Here is a 23,455-nt window from a genome sequence, read left to right on the forward strand (position 1 = left end):
TATATATATATTACCTAAAAGTTACATAGTGCAGCTTCAAGGAAACCTGTGGGTTCATTCAGAAAAAAAAGCTCCTATTGAATTCATAAATACAAAGATATGGATAGCTTTATTCATTTCTGACACAGTGGTTTGCCCAGCAGCCCAACAGTAGGCACATAAACCTGGGCTAAGGCCTTTCACGGTCCTGAGGCCCTAGGACAGTGGAGTTTCCTCCACAGTCTGTTGCTCCCCTGTAGAAGAAACTGAACTGGACCAACCCAGTACAGGAGGTTGAACTGTGATGCTGCAGACCTGCGTGCTCCAACAGCGTACATGAAATATAAGCTATGCTCTCAATCTTGTAACTGAGACGTGTTCAGGTTCGTTTCCAGAAACCGTCGTTCCTCACTGGAACACACTCTTTTTGCACAAGGATCAGCTTGCCTGAAAACACACAGCCGCAAAGAGACTGCAACAACAAACACTGGAAAACTACATCTTTTTTTTTTTTCCTTTTTTGAACCTGCACTGTCATCCTAACTCTAAATGGAAATTTGTCGTGTTGTAAAAAGTGGCCACCAGAGGGCAGACTTGGCTTCTATTTCACACCCGACATTAGGTAAAAAGAAAGGAGAAATATTCTAGCCCCACCTGTGACCTTTCGAAATATAGTTACATGTGGTCAAATACTTGTATTGTGATTTTTTTTTTTTTTTTTGCTTGGGATTCTACGTTATGTAACCTATAAATACTTCAGATTAATGCAGAAGCATTAGCCAGTCTGGGGGCAGATAATGATGGGGAACATCTGCCTGTCAGACCAAATAAAACTCTGTGGGTGGGGAAGACAAGCATGTCTATAAGCACACATGATTTTAGGATAAACTCCTTGTTAATGCGTGGCTGGTTATACAGTACAACACTTTGTATCAGCAGTCAGCAGAAATGAAGGAAGATAATCCTGCTCTGTGTCTACAAGAGTTCCACAAGGATCTATTCTTGGTCCTTTGTTGTTTATGATCGATATGATATCGATGATCTTTCTTTTGCGTGCTGTACCTGCAACACAGAGAAAATAAAAGTGTACAAGATGGATTATTGCAATTTTTTACAGCCAGGAAATTCAAAAAATGCAGTTAAAAGTTTCCACCAAAGGCTGGAGAGGTGCATCGACTGAGCTGTGTTGTGATTCACAGCGCTAGCAACTGTTGCTACGTGATTGTCCAGGAGGAGTGAAAGCTGCGAGTCGGTGACTCGATGCAATCTGCTGGGTTTGCATAGATAGAAAACTTTTTTTTTTTTTTACCTATTTCAGTAATGAACTGAATTTTAAATATTGAATGTGAATAGAGGCAGCTAAGATGCATATGTGTTCTGTTATTCTCCCCACATACTGTATAATTTACCAACCAAACACTTATTAGCCACTGTTGCTGTTCTGAAACCTCTGCAGTTTGCAGTTTTTATTTTTCTAATGACTCATTATGTCTTCACTATAATTAGTTAAGAGAAAAATAAAACTTGTGCTAAGAAATTATGAGATTCCAATTATATCAATAAAACATTTAGCTTTTTCTTACTTATCACTTTGAGGTGGTGTTAGGCTTTTAATAATTTTTGATGTTTCACATTTAGATCTTGTGTTGTGCTTATAACTGAAGCCATTAAATTGATGTGGCTACATGCTAAGAATTCATTCTCTGTAGCTCTAACTATTTAGCTAATATCTTGAGACATTGTTTCAATAAGTCCATATCCTCCTGACTAGCAGTAGTTCATTTTTGTCCTCTGTAGAGGACATTTCTAAACTTGAATATCTCCCAACCCCCTGCATTCTACTGAATTAATTCCTTTTGGTATCTGGAGAGGACATTTAGGGCTTTTCAATGTGGCCAACGGAGGCACAGACCTGAGGATACTAATGAGAATAATAACACTTTACTCTGCAAGCATTTTAACAATGTATGTTAAATATGCACCAAAACTCATTTATCTCTCGGTAACAAAACTGATCTCCTTCCTGGTCAGTTTAATGATTTTCATATACTTCCATATATTTGCATGAACAGCACCTTCATGCATATTGTAGCCAAAAATAGAGCGTTGCCTTACAATTATCCACAGCTGTCCCTGCATGCAGCTCAAGCATTGTGAATTAACCTATCAAATCCTTACAAAGTCATAACGTCATCTTCTGAGCAAATTGTTTGAAGGCGCCTCTTAATTTGAAGTTTGTTTGTTTTTAATTGGGGAAAAAAAGTGTTTTATTATTATGGAATTCAGAAAGTAAAGACTTATTTTGCTTTTCAATTAACTTTGAACTAATGTTTGTTCACACACAAAAGCAGTTTGTGGGGATTTTTATTGTATTACTGGAGGGAAAAAATCCATAAAACATTCCACAAAAATACATAAAAGAATTATATTAGTAAGTGAAAACACTTCCTTCTGTGACATTTACACCATGATCAGCATCAAAATACAGCTTTTTCTTTACAGATTAATGTGACATCATTGATGCTATAATAAATAATGGAACAACTTCGGGGTTTATTGTGTTCAGGTTAGGTAAACAGAAAACATTTTTTTATTATTATTATTTCTCACAAGCTACAATCGAGCTGTATCACTTTGAAAGTCGGGAGCAAAAAAAAACAAACAAAAAAAATTGTTGGAGCTCCTCACCCATCTCATGTGATTGGTCGCTGGTCTGAGTCTGGGCAAAAAAACAAACTCCAAACCCCTCCTGATGAGCCGCTGACGTAAAAACTTCTTCCTCCCTCCTCCTCCTCTTGTTTTTCCCGCCCAGCCCTCCGCACCTCCTCCTCCCTCAGCTAGTTCGCTGTCAGGATACATTAAGCTCATATGCTTGTAGAATTCAGCGAGCGCAGAAAATGGCCAAGGAGAATGAGGGTGGGGGAAAAAACAGTCCTTGCTTTTGAGTGCTTTACATAACAAAGTCTCCGGTTTCTCTACGACGAGGCAGAAGCTTAGACAGCAACAAAACAGCTCCGCACAAATAAACATGTTCGGTTCAGTAGTAAGGCACATTTTCCACAAGAGACGAGGAGGGAGGGGTGGAGGATACTTTGGTAGGAGAGCATAGAGCTGAGTTACAAAAAAAATTATATATATATTTTTTTTTTTTAAGAAAGCAAAAAAGAAACAAAAAAAACCGTCTGTGCCAATCGGCGTATGGCTCTGGGGAGCGAAGCGCAGGTAAAGCAGGAGTGTCCAGGTAAACTAGCAACAAACGCGAGGTAGAAGAGCAAACTACGGCGGCGTATTAGGGCCAATTTAGATAGAAAAAAAGGAGTACATTTCCGAAGAAAACACCCCTTCAGAAAATGATATTAAGCCCAAATTTCTGAGTTTTTTTCCCAGACATTTTTGATTTTTCAAACTCACGAGATTTCTGTTTTTTTTGTTGTTGTTTTTTTGTTTTTCAAATTAATTATAGAGTTCTTTTTTCTGAAATTTTCAACATTTCAAACTCAGATATTTCTGACTTTTTGCTAAAAAAATTTCTGAGAGTAATCTCAGAATTTCTGGGGGTTTTTCTCGGAAATCTACTACTTTTTCTCCCCTATATTTGCAAAGGCGCTAATATGCAGTAGTAGCAAACTGCAAATAGTGAAGATCGAGATCGTGATTCGCTCCCTGGGTTCCCACCTCCCCCTTTCCTGGACACAAGATTGCAGTTTCAGGTAGAAACGAGTACAAAACTGTTAAAAAACCCCTCCCATCGCCAGAATACAAAAAGCACAAGGCCTTAAGAGTACATAGGCTTAACTGTTGTCATTTACAATTTTAGGACATGGCAAAGTTTCTTATTGTCAATCACAGCTAGGATTACATTTATCAATAAAAAAAAAAAAAAAAAACAGTTCACGATTTTGCTGCTTGTATGTAATGCTGGATTTCCCCAAAACACAAGCTGCCATAACAATAACTGGTAGATTTGCGTCAACAGCAGCCATTCCACCAAGAGACCAAAACAAACGAACATTATAAGTTAAACTTACATTCACACAATAAATTTGCACATCTACTGCAGTTTGAGGCCGGTTTATCAGTCATAAATAAAAAATAACATTAGATTAAAACATTCCAACAAACCCAATATTTCACCTTTTACATACCAAAGAAGAAAAATTCTTATTATTTTTGCTGCAAAAAAAACAACATTTTTTAAAAATTACATCTGGATTTTGTTTCGATCACATGATTGTAGTAAAATACTCAACAATACAGTTGCAACTTTTTATTTACCCAAAAAGGCTCAAGTTGGTGCAGTGTATGGAAGTCCAAAAGTGCCACGACTAAAATAATAAATTGTTAGATGACAAGTGTAATGAATTCAGACACGAATATATTATTTGTGAAATATAATTTAAAAATTTTAAAAAGTAGATTTCTTTTCTTAGTTTTTGTTTTTGTAATTTTACACAACAGCAATTTAGAAACTCTACTATCATTGGCATGTTTAGCTGGTGTGCAGGTTGACCAATCAGATGCAATATTTGATTAGAATTACAGATTAAATTATGCCTTTGACTGCGAGCGTGAACATAAATAAATTAAAACTAAATATTAATATAATTATTTGAGTTCATTGTATATTTAAAAAAATAATTCAGATGATGTTTCTATTTTCAATTAAGATTTTTTAACATGACATAAATAAACAATAATTAAGTTTTGTTTTAAATTGTGGCACTTTTGGCATTCCATAAAAAGAAAGCTTTCAGTCCCATAACTAACAGGAAAGTCAGGCCTTTGCCCTCCTGGCTGGCTGAAGCGCAGCCTCTTGAGTAACTGAAGGGACTTTAATTAATTATCAACCCAGGCCTGATCTGACAGACTGAGTGACGCAGCTTTCATGCCCACTCGGGTTCCTTCGTCCACAGCTGTCGTTTGACACACAGAGCTTCACTACAGCAGATCTCCGAAAAGTTACGCTTTGACTAAGTGAAGGAACACAAACATGACATAGTCTTTGGTTCGCCTCACAGCTAAAACAATCTGTTGTCAAGGTAAAGAGCTCCTGGTCCGCTTCTGAAAGCGGTAGAAAATATATTCTACCGGTTGCTACATGAAGTTTGGCTTCACGGACAGTATCACCTATAAATCTGCTGATCTCAAATCAAAAACCTCTCCGTAAGCCTTTCCGAGCCCGACACCGAGTCCAAAATGTTAAAATGTTTCTGGTTAAAACTGTGCTGCAGAGCGTAACAGAGCCTTGACCCCTCCCCCACTTGTTTCTGAACACCGCCCTACCGTTGGCCAAAAGAAGGCTACTGCATTTCCCATCACTTAAAAAAAACAAACAAACAAAAAAACAATTTCAGATTTTTGAAAATAATTCCAGTCACCTAAAACTTGAACAATCAGCATGTGGAAACATAAAGGAGCGTCACAACCGCATGAAACTGGTATGTCTGTTCAACGTTAGCATACTGTGAGACTCTCATATAAGCCAATGCCTATATGTACATAAATGTTCATACTGGAAATGCACTGATCCCATATTAATATCTGTATCAGTTCAAATATTGAAAAACATTCTAGATTGGCTATCAGGGACGATGTGCCCAATCAATAAAGGTAGATTTACTCAGTCAAATTCTATGCTTGCTGCTTTATTATTTATTTTACATTATATTTATAATCCCTAGTTGCTCTTTCTGAACCATTTGAAAGAAGGTTTGCTGCAGTTTGTTTTTACATGTTCGACTAAAGTAGTCAACCTGTTGTTTTTATCAGTTTTATCAGCTGTTCCTCTCCTAATTACACTGACTGAACAAATGTTTTTTCATTTTGACCAGCTAGTGAAGCTATTGGTGTATTTTGGTGAGCTGTTCTGGTGTAGAATTAGCAAATAAATTTGTAATTTAGCATATTTATGTCTGTCTTTAAAAAAACATTTTAAGTCAATTCAGCTGTTTTTCTACATCGGATCGGCTCTAAACCTTAGATATCGGTATCGGTATCAATATTGGTATTGGTTGTGAAAAAAGTGGATCAGTGCATCTATAATTCATATGCAAATTATACTAAAGTTGTAATAAATATTTCTTGTCTACTTTGAGGCACGAGCAATAAGTGCATATCTGGTTCCTCATTAAAGAGGGATGAGCGTCATTCAGCTTCATGTCTGCACAGGTTCAGAGTGTGAAACATCCAGAATCCAGAACCTTCACACCTCTGATCAACCGGCTGCACGTGACGTTGTCATGGAGATCAGGACTTCACCAGAATCTCCATGATGTGGTCCAGTTCGTTCAGGTCCAGCAGACACGACTGGAGGCTTCCCGCCGAGGAACGTGGCTTCATGTCGTCGTCGGGCCAGAAGGACACGCTGACCGGCCACAGGGAGCCGGCTGCCCAGGCGGACGGCAGCTCCGAAGTCTCATACATGGACGTGTCGATGTCCTCGAAGATATCATCCAGGGCGAGGTCACTTAGGTAGCCCATGGCGCTTCCCGCATCGCTAAAGGTGTGACCGACAGCGTTGGGCGGAGGTTTCTGTAAGTCCGTGGGGGCGGTGTTTGTCGGTTCGGGGGACGGCGGGGGAGACGGGCCTTCCGCGTCTCCCTCCGTGCAGCCAGGGCACGTGACCGACTCATCCTCCCTGAAGTCGTCCCTGAGGAGACGCGTGTCGGGGTTCACGCCACTGAGCCGCACATCCGTCCTGTCGCTCCGCATCTCCTCCTGGATCTGCCTGAGCGTGTTGATGAGGAGCACGGACCGCCGCAGGCTGAGCTCCACGCCGGCCTGGTAGTGCTGCAGCTTCTCCAGGCAGAGGCTGAGCACCAGCTGCCGCTGCTGCAGGTGGCTGGTGTCGGTCCTGGACCATCGGTCCCCTCTGTCCTCCTCCTCTGAGTCCTCCAACGCTGTGTCCGGCCTCTTGTCCTCCGTCGCTGCGGCATCGGGGAGCTGCTCGGCCTCAGCACCCTCCAGGCTGCTCCACTTCCGCTTCACACCTCGACCCAACATTGACCTGCAGCGATTCATAAAGATCATCAGGGAAAAAGCATTTGAACAACATGCTAACTGGGGGTGCGCCGATAAATCATCCTCGATTCCCTTAACTTTGGGGGATTAGCCGATGCTTATATGCGAAGCCGATCTTATCTACCTCTGTAAAGGTCTGAAAATCAAACACTGTCCTCTTTTGCTGTGAGAGACTGGCAGATCGACCCACCAGGTCTGCATGTTTGCAGTTAGCAATAGTCACCCCACTGTTGCCATCTCAGCAACTTTATTTCAATATTTACCATAGTTACAGACACAAAAATCAGTAACTGCCAAAATTGGAATCGACAGGTCAGGCATTTTAAAGATCAGCAATCGGCCAGAAAAATGCAATCGGTGCACCTCTAATGCTAACAAATGATCATATCTGCAGTCAGACAGCTAAATATTAATATGTCAGCCTTCTCAAGGGCAAAATTCTAATTCATTTCAAATTCAAAAATACTTCATTGGTCCCAAAGGGTAATTAAATACTGTTGTCACTCATATTAATTCAAAATTTCTAGAAAGAGTTATTGCAGCTAAAATGGCACAAGTTTAGTTTTTCTGCTGCGACAGGCTGCTGTGGTTTCTGAGGTTTTCCTATTTGAAATGTTCAGTAGTTTAAAACATCCTGTCAAAAAATGTGCTTCATTAGCAGTTCCATTAGTCAGTGTTCTGCTAAAACTGGTGAAATGGACTTCAAATTTTGATCACCATACCTTTAGAACAGTATGTCTGCTTATGATACACTAAATTCATAAATAAATAAAAACAACATATAAAATAAATATATAAAAACAAACCTTGCCTAGAATCCAACAGGCTACTTCAACAAATTAGCTACATCTGATTGAGTACTCAGCAGCAAAAGCTGAAATCTTGTCAATACTAACATAATCAGAGACGAGCATTGTAACAACAAATCGCGATTTCTGTCACGTTTTTCCATGACAAAGTAGAAAAACATTATAATTAGAGATGTGCCAATCAGGTTTTTTCCTGCCGATTCCGATCACCCATGAGGGCCGATCACGGCCGATCACCTATACCGATCACATAATTATTATTTTTTTAATTATAAGCACTACCGGTTACATTATGTGGAAAAAGGAACCATGAATTCACCTTAATTTAGACAAAAACTTGTTTTTAATAACTTTTTCCAATAAAAAAACAAAGCAGGCATTGTGCAAATTGTACTTTTTTTACTGCAGTGAGCCTCGATGTAGCCAAACTCCATCAAGTATGGCATTGTTTCTATGCCATATTAGATTCGTCATGTTTATTGCATTTTGACGTGCTTCACCCCGAGGTAATTTTCCGCCGCAACACGCAAACTTCCCCATTCACTCAGTGCGTTATAGTTCCACATCGCTTAGGATTTGTTGCTGCGCGTTTGCGCAGAGTGAAGGAAAGAGGAGACCAGCTGTACAGGCAGGCTGGGAAATGAGATGCAGGTGATCGATTTGTGTTAACGGCAACAAGAGACCGTGATCGGCGATCACCGATCAAACACTTTTTCAAGGAAATAGGCCGATTATGATCGGTGGCCGACCGATCGACACACCTCTAATTATAATTTACCAAAAGTAAACAATTTTACCAACTGCTCCAAACATGCACCCACTTCACCCTGAAACACGATGGAAACTGCCAAACATTCACCGAGTTTTCCATCAATGGCTTTTTTTATGCCCATTTTGAAGTCTTGTGAAATAACTTCCTCGAAATCATCAAAAACGTTTTTGCGCTCCTAGAAGGTTGTTTAAGGCCCTTGCCAAAAAGAGTTAGTGCGTCAAAGGGGAGACGGAAACACGTTAGCTAAATAAGTTCTGATGTAGCAAACTTTCCCATCCACTGGTGAATTTGTGCCTTACCAGAGGCATGAAACTCCAAACTTCCAGCTCGGAGGGGAGGACGGTGAGGCTGGAGTGGCTGGCTGGAGGCACTCCAGGCTGGGTTGGGAGCTGGTGGTGGTGAACGGCTCGGAAACATTTCAGAGTCCAAACCTCCAGCTTGGAGGGGAGAACTCTCTCCATTTTTTCTGAAATGTGTGGTTCAGTCCAGTAACTTGCAACAACCTCTACATCTTGTTTATTACAGCCACACGGAGCGTCAACGTCTAACAAAATTAGGCTTTGCGTAGCCTGGTTGATTTGTTACAAACCAGTAGAAGCACACCTAATTCAAATTTACTTTTAACACAGTAACTGAGACTGAAGTGAAGGTGAAGGTTATCCTCCCTACATTAAAAACATTCAACCAAAGATGTAGAATAGATTTTGGCCCATAGTGATTTTTCTTTTTTTGTTTGTCTGAAAAGTCGCAAAATATAGCAACAAAGTCACTAAGTTGACAACAGCGGGGTGACTGTTGTTAAAGCTGCAGTATGTAACTTTATAAAAAATATATGTTTTTTACATATTTGTTAAAACTGTCACTATGTTGTGACAGCATAAAATAAGACACAGAATCGAGCTCCTCTCCATTCTCCCAGCGCTAACAACAGAAATAACCAGTCAGAGCCAGGAGGAGGGTGTTAGCTCTGACAATCATCTTGTGTATGTGCTACCCACATCTTCCCCCTTGCTCTTTGTGACGCTATGTGTCTTCCTGATAGCAGAGCCCACCGTGAATGCTCAGACTAGTTAGCATGGCCACCGATGACGGAGGATAAACAGATTTCCTCGGACTTTAAGTTGTTTCTTCGCCATTAGCACATTGAGCAGCCTGTGTGTGAAGTTGATTGACAGTGCTAAGACCCTCCTCCTGGCTCTGATTGATTGTTTTTCACAGTGCATTTCTGCAGAAGGCTGGATTTTTTTTCACAGATTGTCTGTCTGTCTCATATTAAAGTGTCACGACAGGGTGACAGCTTTAACAAATATGCCTGCACACGCGCATGAGCAGACCTGCACAGCAGGTCTGCCAGTGGCAGAGCAAAAAGGGACAGTGACTGATTTTCAGGCCTTTGCAGATCGGTGGATAAAATCGGTTTCACGTATGCATTGGCCAATCGTCGATCACCCAATAAATTAAGGAAATCAGGGCCAATTTATTGGTGCGCAGCTTGCAGGATGGCTCAGAACAAAGCATTTCCAGGTGTTAAAATGGCCCAGTCAAAGTCTAGACCTGAACCCAATTGAGAAATCTACAACAAGACCGGAAATTCTATCTGTACAGTCTCTAAATGTGCAGTTATAATGTCAACACTCTTCAGTTTTGTTATTTACCCCCTCCACCCCCCCAAAAAAACTGTTTATCTTTTTCCTTTTGTTTCATAATTACGCATCACTTCCTGTCGGTCTGTCACATAAAATCCCAACAAAAGAAGTTGTCATGTGAAAAAAAAAAGTTCCAATGGTGTGAATAAATGGATGTGAAGGCTCCACTGATGAGATTCAGTGGGAACAAACTTTGAGCTCTGCATCCAGCTTACGTAAGAGTCCCAGCCAAACACATTACAGTTTGTCTTTTAAATCGGAGGCGCTCTGCTAATGTGCAAACATCTAACCTGCTGCTGCTGCTGCTGCTTCTACTGTACATGAGCGGCGAACAAACTGTACCAGTGGCCGGGCTGGACGTGTATGTCTCCTCCATACAAGACGTGTTACTGAGAACATTTGAAAGGTTGTGACTCACTGTCAGACACCCTGCAGGCTGACAGACTTTACTCATCCCTCAGTTATCCAAGGTTCTCCCTCAATTCATTTGCTTTTACAAGTTACACGAAGCTTACCCTGTAAGTTTGGCCCCCCAAACCCAAAGATTCAAGTTTCTGTGGAAAGATTTGATGAAAAATAATAATAATAATTTAAAAACAAAAACCCGAAACCGAAATAAAAGGAAGCCTGGTATTTAAAACACTATTTACAGGTACCACCTGTAAATAAGTCCAGTTTGGTCTGCAGCCTGTTTCTGTCTGCCTAGAACGCAGTGAGAACACAGCTGACCCCTTCCCCACTTTAGTGAGAACACACTGGCTCCCCTTGAAATTCAAGTTAAAAAAAAAAAAAAAGCAGCAAAATTTGCAAATAATTGTAGCAAAATTAATCTTTAAATATAACAACCTTACGTGCCCTTGACACTCTTCATGTGCCGTACAAATCCGTCGTGTCCTCGGCTCCTTTTCGTTCCGCCGCGGCGCTTCGATACTACCGAGATCCGGAGTGTGAGGAATGTGCAGTCCATCCCCAGTAGCGGGGGAGGGGCGGAGCTTCGGGGAGTGGGTCGCGGGACACCGGGACTCACGGGCGGAGGAGATTGACTCGCTCATACGTCTGTCAAGCCTACGCCTCCGCCACTCACGGGGCAGCGAATGTGCGGCGGCTCGCTAAGCGGGGAGGACTGCTGATGCCTTCGGGGCCCGCTCGGAAATAATAGAATTCATGTCGGGCCGCACGTGTGCGGTCTCATCAGACGTTTTTTACCTTTACATTGTTAAATACGTTTTTTTTTAGATCTCTAGACAATCTATAAATACATATTATTATTGTTGTTGTTGTTATTATTATTGTTATTATTATTATTATTATTATTATTATTATTATTATTATTATTATGACCTGTTTAGTATTTATTTCATTGTATCCCTGCCGACGCTTTATTCTAGTAATGGTACGAGCTAGAAGCGTTCAGTAAAGTCAATCAAACTCCCTTTCGGTTGCCTACAGGGCCGCCCCTAAAGGGAGGCCGTGACCACCCCTGGAAAAAATACTGCGAACCCCATTGCTTTTTACCCCTTAAGCGAATACGTTCGGTATCTATCAGTGCTATAGAATCTGAATACGCGAGACTAACGTAAGATAAGCTTTATTACTAACGTGAGGGCGGGGAGGGAGAGAAACTATCATGAGAGTGGGCGACACAACACGGGATTTTTACGGGAAAATAATAATAAGGGGGCACGGCGGGAAGGGGTTTTAAAAAACGGTAGTTTCTCGGTCAGAACGGGAGATTTGACAGGTATGTAAATTGTGAAAAACTTACAGCACTGGGTGGTATCTTTAGCAAACCACAAAGTGCAAACAAATCATTAATTTGTGTAAGAAGAGAACTTGAAAACCTGAAGAGTTGCAATGAAGGATAAAAAGTACAAGAGCACTAAACCAGTTTTACCATCCACCCAATTCATGAACCCGCAGGCTTATTCAGAGTCCAGTAATTGCTCTTCAGGTCAGAAACTTGTTTTACCGAGTGAGCAATTAAAATTATACATTTAATTTAAAAAACACACTCAAACATTTGCGTCCAAAAACGGTTCAAAATTAACGCGCTGGAAATATCTAGAAGGCCTAGAATGCTGCAGTGAGCACCTGAATGCAGCATTTTAAAGAGACAGATGACTCAGAATGGAAGAGGAAGGACGTGACCGGAATAACAGGAAAAGGCACTCACCAAATAAGGCAATTCTGGTTCATCACATTTTCACCTCTGCTGTTCCCTCCACGCTAGGTTCTCTGATCTATCTCTTGAATATAAGCTGTTGCCTATTGTACTTTTGTAAGGAAATACAGACATTTGAAAGCCAGAATATCACAGCAGCTCTGGTCTTTTGGCTTTAATAGTATGACTGAAATGAAAGCTTAAAAACAACACAAACATATCTCACTTTTATTTCTGTCAGGGTCATTAAAGTTATTAAATACTAGTTGGACTTTGTTGCAAAAATAAAATAAAAATAAATACTTTTCAATCTTTGCTTATTCAAATTTATACATTTTACCCAAATGTGTGACCAGAGGTGGGCAGAGTACGCAAAAAAATTACTAAAGTTAAAGTAACACTACTTTAACATATTTTGACTGAAGTAAGAGTGAAAAGGCATTTGGTCAAAAGTATACTCAAGTAATGAGTAACTGATCCAATTATCAATCATTTAATATTTAAAAATTACATCAAAATATAAAGTTAAGTGAAAAGTTTGATATTCTAAGGATCAAAAGTACAATCATTCATATAAGTAATACAAAATAACAAAATCAGGCACAATCATTTGTTTTTCCAAATCAGTTTCTTCAAATATAAAACTTATGAAACTTTAACAAAAACTGGAGGTGTGTATCTGTGTTGGTTAAAACATGTTTGTTTTTCATTCAAGGTTTAGAGAAAACAGAAATTTGGCTCAAGTAAGAGTAGAGATACTTCATCATAACATTTCTCAAGTAAAAGTAAGGTCACTGTTGTGATTTTGCAAATGTGCTTATTTTGTTTGCCAGTGGAGTAGCTGACTGCTCGGGCTGTGAGGTGTTCATTGTGTTCAGAGAGACGGCCTGGGGGAAGAGACGGTTTCTGTGGTAGCTGGTTTCAGCAAACTGCACCGACCCGAAAGGTAAGGGTATATAAACAGCATGTGTCCAGAATATGTGGGGTCTGCAGAGATGTTAGCTGCCGTTTTCCTGACGCCAGAGCAGAACAGTACAGAATGATAACGAGGATTCAATCAGTGATGTAAATTTTTTTAATGTTATTGCAGACAAAGGAAACAAAATGAGAGCAGAAAATGACCTCAAACGCTTCAAAATGGCAGCAAAGACCTAAAAGATTTGGGAGAAAATGTAAAATGCTCTAATTGATGGAAGGAGAGCCACACACTGAATCGGTTATCAAGTCCTGGGTGATCAGAGCAGGTTTATAGTTAGCGACTACTGCAATAATAACATGTCGAATTTATGAAACCGAGCTACAAGCAGGATAACTTCAAAAATTCCCCACCTTTGAAAAATGTGTAAAAGATTGTGATTTAACATTTATTAAAAGTATTTTATTTTTGCTCTGCATATGAGAAAGAACCAAGCTTTACTTAATGAGTGTTTTTATAAGTAGCCCTTTGTTTCAACATTCCTGATTAGGAAATTTAGCTGTCTGCGAGGAGTTATTAATCGCGTCTTGGTGCAAGACCTACTGTTTGGTATTTGGTTACACAAACCTCGGTGTGTAACGTCTAAGGCTGTTTTCAGTTCCCTTCTTAGGGCCGAGCCAGAAGCAGACTTTGTTTTTTTGTTTTTGTTTTGTTTTTTCATTTGTTGCGGTTTGCTTTCACATCGAAGCTGTGGAACTGAATCACAGCACTCTGAGCTGGAAAACCTCTGCCCTGCTGTCAGGAGTGGCTCCTCCTCATGAACACACAAAAGCCCAACTTTCAAACTCGTCTTTTTAGACAAGTTTTTTTTTTTTTTTTTTTTTTTTAAAAAGGAGCAATTTTTTTCTTTAAAGAATGCAGACACAGCCATTTACTGAAGAGCCTGTTAATCCCGTTCCTCCACTTTCTGAGGCGTGGGATCAAATTTCTTTGTTTTTCAAGCTCTGCTCCCAACGTGTGTGTGGAACTGACCGCTGTAAAGATGTTTTATGCTTATTTATTCTGTTATTTTGAGCACAACTGGATGTGACTGCATACCTTGTGTAATTTTAGGGATAAGACCAAATGCTTCCAGATATCCCCGCGCTTTGTTTTGTTCTGATTGGGGGGTTTTCCTTCTTTTTTTGCTGACTCATCAAGAGGCCTTTTATCTGTTTTTGCACCCAAAAGGCAAATCGAAGCGAACAAAGCCACATGTAATTTCATGAATAAATGTACTTTTTCAGTGCCGAGGGATGCCGATGTAACTTCCTTTCTGATGTCTTTAAGAAACGTTGCGGTCTCGGGCTCACCTGTACCGTGAACGTGTGGTGCGGTGAGCGAGCAGGTCAGCCGTCTGCTCTGTTGATCCTCTGCATATCTCGTGCAGCATGTCATAGTTCGACATCATGTGACGGCACGTGAGGGCAAAGGTCTGGAGCTTTCTGCTCCAACTCATCCTGACTTCAGGAAAACACTCAGAGCTTGGAGCAACGTTCAGGATCAGCTTCACTTTAAGTGGCTGCAATCAAATCATTTGTGTGTGATTTCTTGAATAGCAAGTTCTGTAATTGTCCTACTTGAGATGTTACACATTCAGTGGCTTGGAGAAAGTATTCACACTTGATCTTTTTTCTACATTTTGCAACATCAAAACCTCAAATTCATAAGTCGAATATGCATTCTGATGAGGCAGATGGTACCTTTCTGAAAACATTTTTCATTTTTTATTAATGGTCTGATGTGATATTTTTATTTTAAAAGTTGTGTTACTTTAGCCAGAAGTGGAAAATAATCATAATACACCAAAATACATTCTTTCAAACATCCATCTGTGTATAATTTATGTGTTTCACTTAGTGATAAAGTTCCTGAAAATATTGGATTTTCCAATAATATTCTAGTTTATTGAACGGATCTGTAAAGCTGTATAGAATTGAAGTTTTAAGTTATGTTTTTAATGGATAAAATTTTAATATCATCACCTTCCTAAAATATTGACCCTCCAAAATATTGGAGAAAAACAGGTGGTGATTTTTTTTTCTTTTTTGCCAAAATAATTTTTTTTGGGGAAAAAAAAAATTATGATTTAGGCAGTTATTATAGGAAGGTGATCATATGTGCTGTGCTGCTTTTACTCTGCTAACTCTAAATAAAATCCAGTCCAACAAATGGATTTTTACTAGGGAGAAGTTCTTTAGACATTTACAGCAGGATTGGTTTATAAAACTAAAAACACTGAGGACAAAGGACAAGTTTCTGAGTTTCAAAAGTTGAAAATGTTCACATTTCATTTTAAACCTCAGAAAATCTCAAAATGTAAACCCTCAAATTTCAGAAGTTTTTTTTGTAAAGAATTTCTGAGATTAATCTCAAAATTTGAGGGTTTCTTTTTTCCCCTAGTGGATTTCCAACTTTTCAAACTCAGAAATTTCAGTGTTTTTTCTAGAAAATTTCTGAGACTGATTTAAAAAATTTGATGTGTTTTTCAGTGGAAATTTGCTCCTCAATGGCCTTAACATGCCGTTGAACCATTTTCCACACTTCAAGCATTTCAGTGGGACTTTAACATCTGATACAAGCATCTGCTGCAGAGCTGCAAAGGAAAAAGTCAGGAAGCAAACAACGCACTTTAATAGTTGCACCTTTTATTATAAAAAATATGTACAAAGATGCTACAATGTTTTTTTGATATAAAAATGCATACATTTTACAAAGATAATTACGTCTTTGAAGTTCTAGCTCCTATTCAGACTAGAGTGACATCCTTCAGGAGTGTTGTGGTAAGGTATTCAGCGTGTTGTAATACTGTATTTTAATCAATACATTTCATTTGCCTGAGTTCATGTTTTATTCACCATAAGAAGCAATTTGGGAAGAAAAAAAGGAAAAAAGAAAAAATGGTTTTTGTTTTTCTACAGATTTAGAGAAAGAACTGTTTGCATAATGGAATTTAAGGACATTTGAGTAGTTATATGGTCATTATGAAACATATGACAGAGCTGCATAGTAACTTTATTATTAACCCGGTTATTATTGTTTTTTTTACTAATAGTCATAAAAATTAGGAATAAATAGGTACTGCATTTAAAACCGGGAAAATAATTTTTTTCCTCGATAAATACAATTTCACCAGGCCTGGTGGTTGAATTGATACGTCAATGTGGCATGTCTGTACCTAGATAAAATAAATACAATAAATAAACAATAAATTAGATGGGTTAACACAGAGGATTCCTCATTTGTAGCAACAAATGAGGAAAAAAAAGAAAAAGAAAATATGGCTTCTTGATGCAGTTTTCCCCCAGATGCTTTAGGAAAAAGAGAGAGAGGAAAAAAAAAAGCTGCTTCTTACCATTATTGGGTCTGTATTAAAAGCGCAGCAGCCAAACTACTTCATTTGTCACTTGGATACTGTAAACTGAAAAAAAAAAAAAAAAAAAAAAACTCCTGAGCCACGTCTGGTTTGGTGGCTGGAAGTGAGTTCCTGCTCTGTGGTGAAGCTTCAGCAGAAATGAAAGAGCGGCGTGTCGACAGTCCACGGGAAGACACCGTCTCCAGTCCGGCTACATTAAAACCTTTAAAAACCGCTTGGGACAGAAAATAAGGATATCAAATGATGCTCGCAAAATCCCCCCTCCCACACCCATCCCCTGACCAATCCCAGCAAGCCGTATAATGCAAAAAAATATATTTCTATATACACATACGTACATTTACATATAATCCATTCATAACTGCTCAAATCTCTAGGAAAATATGCATTGATTCATAGATTTGGATTTACAATTTGTTCTGTTTCGGTGCATGTAGTGTGGCGAGTTGTTCCTTGGTCCATGTAACAATAAATAGAGCTGGACGTAAAAAAAGGCAAGAGTCGGACCAGAAGGAGCTAGAACGAGACGGAAACGACAGGACGTCAGAATGCATCGCGGTGTAGGTAATTATCTTTGCCTTCTCACAGACAGTCGCAGGTTTTGGACATTTCTTAACCCTCCCGCGGTCTTAGCACGATGCACAAGAGGATGTTGGCGGTTGGAGAGAGGGGAAGGGAAAGGGATAAAAGATTTTAAAAAAACTCTCAAAAGCACACGGGGGTCAGTGTGACCCCCACGTGTGACAATGTAAAAAAAGCTTGTGGCATCCAAATGACCCAGTTTCTTAAGACCGCGGGAGGGTTTGACAAAGCGGGACGCTAACTTTGCGCCCTGGTCATGTAAAAACCCAAAAGTCATTCACTCCTCTACAGTCTGAAAGCGGACCTTCTCCATGATTACCCCCCACCCCCTCGCTCCCCACCTTGTTCCCAAAACCTGGAAGGATCTGTAACATCACCACCAACACGCACATTGTGCTGTGCATAGTCTGGGATCGCTTTCAGGAGCCCACGATGATCTCCATGATGTGGTCCAGTTCGTTGAGGTCGGACCTGCAGGTGGCGCTGGAGCTCAGCGCCGTCGGCCCGTGAGAGGACAGGCTCTCCAGCAGGTCGTAAGGCCCCATTTTGGGGGTGCTCTGCATGCCTGTCAGCACCGTGTCCAGGTCGTAGTAGGACGGGTCCACGTCAGAGAACAGCTCCTCCAGTGCCGGGTCGGGAGGCGGCGCCGGGTGCTTGATCTCAAAAGTCCCGAAGACCTGCTCCCCTGTCCTGGAGTCCGCTCTCAGGTGGTGCCGCTCAGCGTCCTCGCCTTCCGACGCGCACTCCTCGCTGTCCTCCTCCTCGTCCTCGTCGCAGTCGGCGTCCTCCTCGTCGTCCTCCCAGCAGGGCCCCATCCCGAATGGCCCCGCCAGGTAGGATGCCGAGGACAGCTGAGGTGAGACGGGCGACAGGGACGACATGGCGACCTCCGCCTCGGCGTCCCCGTCCATCACCACCTCCTCTGAGTGGTAGCCCTCCTCCAGCCCGGACACGGAGAAGGGTTTGGGGCTCTGGCCGGCCTGCGCCGCCGCCGCCGCCGCCTCAGTCTGTCTGCACAGCACCTCAGTGGCCACCAGGCGGTCCGCGGGGCACTGAGCAGCCGCAAGGGCCTGGGTCATGATCTGCCAGGTGCCGTCCTGGGTCATCTCCTCCTGGATCTGCCGCACTGTGTTGGCGATGAGCACCGAGCGGCACAGGTTGGGCTCCACCAGCATGTGGCAGAGCTGCAGCTTGATCAGTGACATGTCAAGCAGCGACTGCCGCTGCAGGCTGTAGGATGACGACAGTGTCCTGGCTGCGGCGGGGGACGGGGCTGGGGCGGCTGAGGGGCCCTGATCACCGCCACCGCCGCCACCACACACCGCCTCCTCTCCTGAGTCGGAGAACTTGCGCTTGGTGCCCTTCGGGAACATGATGTCTCACTGCTGCGGGAAGGGAGGGAAGAAAACGCAGAGTGAGAACTACTGACAGGAACTCATTAGGGACAAATTCACAACCACAAAGTGTTTCAGAGTTGCACTAGCTAATATAAGTGAGGAGAAAACTGTGCTTTGAAAAAAAAATAGTCACACCTCTTGACTTTTTCACACTTTATCATGTTACTGTCATAAACTTCAGAGTTTTAGTGGGATTTACTGGGAGCAGAACAGAACAGAACTGAAAACAATGAAGAAAAGTTTAAAAATTATGCATTTGTATTCAGCACCACCAGTCAATACTTTCCCTCCAAATATAGCTGCAATTCTTTAGTGGTTCGTCTCAAACAACTTTGAACATCTAGACGAAGGATGCACGACATCAACCCCAGATTCATCATATCTGAGGTTCATGCTAATTTATTCTACGGTATCTCTAACTCTATCTGCCGATATTAACCATTTAAAATATTTGTATTGGACCAATAAATAAATCTGGGCCGATATTAACGACCGATATTTAATTCCATTTGTTGCCGTCTGTGTCTGGAGGGCTGATGGAGGTTGGTGATGTCGCATTTGCTTGGTCGTGTGAAAGCGATAGTGATGCAGCAAAGGATTGTGGGGAGTAAGTGGTGAAGTCAGCACTGTGGTTGTTTTTTTTTTTCAAGGTGTCAAAATGGTAGGGAAGTCTAAATCTAAAGTGCAAATATCAGTTATCGGGTCTAACAGCAGTATTGATATCGGATACTCATATCGGCCCAGACTGGACATCATCACATCCCTGATCTAGAGATCAAAGTTCTCGTCATAACTTCTTCACAAAGTAGTCTCACCTCCGTCAGACTGATTCATGAGCAAATTTTAACTCAAATTTTCAAACGTTTTTTTCTTTAAATTTTGGTGTGGACTTTGACTAAGCCATTCTAAATCATGTATATACTTCAATCCATTACACTGTAACTCGCTATGTTTACAGTTGTCCAGTCTCCTCCAGGATTACCTTACATTATATTATTAATCTTAATATAAGTTAAGCTATTTTAACTACTTCAGGTTCCATGAGAACATTAAAGGGCGTCATTATAGTACAACTGGTCTACTAAATGTCACTGGTGAACTGAAGTGTCCATTTTGATAATGGAGTCAGTTTTTGTGTTTGACAGCTTGTAGCAATAATTGTGGGGGGAAAAAAACATCACACATTCTTGCAATAGTTGTGATAAAAGTTGAAAATCTAACACTACATCCCACCCTGAACACATCGCTTCTGCTGTGAAACATAGTGGTGACAGAGTAATGAAGAGGGGACGATTTTCTTTAGTGTAGGGGAGACTGGTCAGAAAGAAAACCCTGTTAAAGGGGCGGTGTTATGCATTTTTCAGGCATATAGTGACGCATAGTGGCTTTTTTCCAGCACATCCCAAATGTTACTTTCAACTGTTATGAAAATTATATATATATATATATATATAAACTTGACTTAAAAGAAATATGACTTCGTATCTTGATGCCTTGAAATTGGGCCTCTGTCCCTTTAAGAAGCTCCTGTTCTTTCTGACACTTCAGGAAGTCATCACAACATGGCTTCTCCATCATGCTGCTTACAGCCGTTCTTAGGGAGAGAAGTAGTTCATCTACCAAACTCTAGAGCTATGGGTAAAAAGGTGGAGCTTTGTATTCAGGCTCCCCAAACGGTTGCCGTGGGAGATTCAAGAATTCCTCAAACACACATGAAAGAATCAAAGCAACATACTAGGTATGTTTTGATGAGGGAATAATAATAAAACATGATGTAAAGCCCAAAGACTGTCAATTTTACATAACACTAACCCTTTAAGACTGCAAAAATCTTGAAACTGGAGTAGATTTTCATTTGGAAAACACTATTATTTTCATCCTACTTTACAATTTTGCCCTACTTTGCCTTGCTCTTTCACATTAAATCCCAATAAAACACTTTAAAACGGGAAAAACCTGTAAAATTCAAGGGGTGTGATTACTTTCATGAGGTACTGCAAGTGTCATGTAATTACTCAAATTAGTGACAAATGTAATGAGGTTAGAGTGGTGTAGTAATATCTGTGTGGACAGGAAGAAATCTGCTTAAAGCAGTTGTGACATTACAAATAACCAGCAAAAAAAAAAAAAAAAGAAGCTGCAACTCTGAACTACAGTGATAATAAGTAAATGGTTGGGTTTGGGATTTCCTTAAAAGTTTGCTATACCTTTCCTGTTGAGAGGCACAGGCAATAGCAATGCAGCTCGGTCCCAGCTGCAGCGCTTCAAGTACTTTTGTACGCGCGACAAGCAGCTTTTGTTCAGCACCATTTCTGCCCATTTTAGGCCAGTCTGAAGCAAGACTCCTGCTGGGCGGAACAACCACACTTTTAACAGACCGCTGAGCCACCGAAAATAGCATGGTTACCGACTAAATGCGGACGCTGCATCAAAATAAGCACAGACTACAGAGAGCTTTGTCAGTAAACACAAACAGCACTCAGGTTACAAGTATCAGTGAAATGATACTGGTTCACATGGCAACCTGTGATCAAGAAAAAACAAAAAAAAAGTATATATCTGCTGATCAATACGGTGCGTCAAATCAGTAAAATGACAGAACATGAAAAATAAAGACATTTGTAATTTATTGTATAACACACCACTGTGACTCAGTGATATTTACAAGGGAATCAGATTTCCAGGCCTACACACGCAAAGACTTTAAAACTAGTAGAACAAGATTTTCACTTTCTCTTCATTGAGGAGGGGGTGGAAAGGGAGAGAGAGATAGAGGGAGAGAAAGAGAGAGAGAGAAAGAAAAAAGTCAACTTCCTTGTTGAAATACCACTTCAACACATTTCTTTACAAGAAGAAATCAACACTGTCCAATAATAATTTAAAAAAAAAAAAAAGCCATCTGACATGATGGAATCAAACAGAAGGCTGAGCGCTGAGCTGCATTTTAGTTTTCCAGACTGAAAAACAGTGTCCAGCCGCGTCTCCTCTGTAAAAACCTGTGGGTAGGGCATTTAGGTCAATGAAGCCACTTGTGCTAATGTTCCATTCTTGATGTTTTTTTATGGTCATTTAATTAAAAAAAAAAGTAACATATTTCTGAGTAAAATCGCATGTTATAGAAAAAGAACAGCAGATGAACTTTCTTTGGAAAGCAAAGTGAAACTAAAACGCTCTACAAACGCTCTCATGGTAACAGTCACAACTCTGTGCCAGGCGGCACGCTCTTTCTTCCTTTAAATGTAAATTATAGGATGCCACGATTCTGCTATTAAGCAAACACCTCAAATTAAAACAATATACAAGAAAATATGGAATTAGAGCCTAATTTCTTCTCACAAACCACAAACTTTCACTCTAATTACACCAATAAAATGGATACACACAGTATGAAAAACAATATCACTGTGTTACACTGATCAGGTGAGTGAGCCAAATCAGCAATATTTCAAGTTATAATTAGAGATGCACCCAAAAATCAGCTGGTGACTATAGCACTTTTTTTTTAGCTTTTCTGTAGTCAATAGGTTATTTTCCAGTCAAAAACTCAAAAAATCTTTTTTCCCCCCTCCAAATCAGTGTCCTCAACATACCTAAGCACAACCAGTTTGCACTAACAACCAGCCCCGTTTAGTCCACTTTAATCAAACTCCAGTCCGTGAGCCTAGAAAGTCTGGTTTGTTTGGGGAGGTGTGAATGAGTGATCGACCTCTGATGCAGACCAAAAAAATGCTAACTTTGGTCCGCCTAAAAGCTTAGGTCTCGGTTTGGTTGAAGTGAAGTCTGGTGCAGTTTGAATGCATATGTGAACGCCAAGCAGACCGGAGAACACTCCACACGTGCTATAGCACAGGGCTTTCTGGGTAAATACAACGGAAACAAACAGAAGAAAGGGCTTACATTTTTGTTTACATTTCACGAAGAAGGAAGTTGCGCTCCTTGTCTTCTTTAGAGGTTTTCATATTTGTTTCCTTCAATGGTTCGTGGTGCAGCGCCACCACAGGTGAGGAGGTGAACAGATTTTTCAAAGATTTGATTCGTTTGACGCAGTGAACAGCAGCAGCTGAAAATGTAACAAATGCTGCAGTTTCGGTTCCCAATAAAACTAAGTCTACCGGACTGTAGAGTGGACACACTTACTCTGGGAAAAGAATGCCAATATTAGTTATTCTCAATATTAGTGAAGCACTCAAAAACTAAATAAGGAGTAAAGATGTAAAAGGATTCAGAAACAATTATTTTTGTCCGTCACCTGCGTTTTACATTTAGTAATGCCAACCACAATATGGCAACGAACATAAGATGCTAAAGTATGCCTGAAGTATTAACTCAAAATCTCTCTCACTCTCTCACACACACACAGTGGGATGTCACTGCTGCTGCCGATATAAATAATTAATGCTGGCACATGGCAAGAAGGTACAGCTCTTAAAGAGAACTACACAAAGCTTTAAAAAAAAACAATCAGAATTCAGCCACAGCTCTGTGATTGGTGCATCTCTAGTTATAATCTATTTACATCAATGGCTCCAACATACACAGAAAAGCCTTTTGAGTCCTTCCTTGCCTAAAATGACATTTCCTGGCAATAGACAAGATTAGGATAAAAGTCATTTAAAAAGATAACCAGAGAGCTAAAACACAAACAGTGAGAAAATAATCATACATGTGTTAGCAAAATATGGCAACAATGTGTGTGAGAAATTAAAACAGAAATCACAGACAGCCAGGAAGACACGTTGCTAAAGTTGCCATGACTCT

At 40.5% G+C, this 23,455-nt stretch overlaps 1 protein-coding gene and 1 long non-coding RNA gene across 2 annotated transcripts in view; one reads left to right on the plus strand and one right to left on the minus strand.

Annotated features, from left to right (window-relative positions):
- Window positions 1–3,287, plus strand: part of LOC107834065 (uncharacterized) — a 12,868-nt gene extending 9,581 nt beyond the window's left edge. Inside the window, exon 3 of the long non-coding RNA XR_001659848.1 lies at window positions 3,146–3,287. This is a non-coding gene — a long non-coding RNA (uncharacterized LOC107834065). The remainder of the gene's footprint in view (window positions 1–3,145) is intronic.
- A 1,399-nt stretch (window positions 3,288–4,686) lies between these two features.
- Window positions 4,687–22,623, minus strand: LOC103129107 (uncharacterized). Its single transcript, XM_007540071.2, has 3 exons — window positions 17,723–22,623; window positions 11,073–11,335; window positions 4,687–6,985 (listed from the first exon to the last, which is right to left on the minus strand). Exons 1-3 carry the CDS (start codon window positions 18,671–18,673, stop codon window positions 6,226–6,228), a joined length of 1,974 nt encoding a protein of 657 aa, XP_007540133.2. The 5' UTR covers window positions 18,674–22,623; the 3' UTR covers window positions 4,687–6,225.
- Between the last annotated feature and the right edge of the window lie 832 nt (window positions 22,624–23,455).

The sequence above is a fragment of the Poecilia formosa genome, unplaced genomic scaffold, assembly GCF_000485575.1.
Source record: "Poecilia formosa unplaced genomic scaffold, Poecilia_formosa-5.1.2 Scaffold514, whole genome shotgun sequence".
In the NCBI taxonomy this organism is placed as follows: Eukaryota; Metazoa; Chordata; class Actinopteri; order Cyprinodontiformes; family Poeciliidae; genus Poecilia; species Poecilia formosa.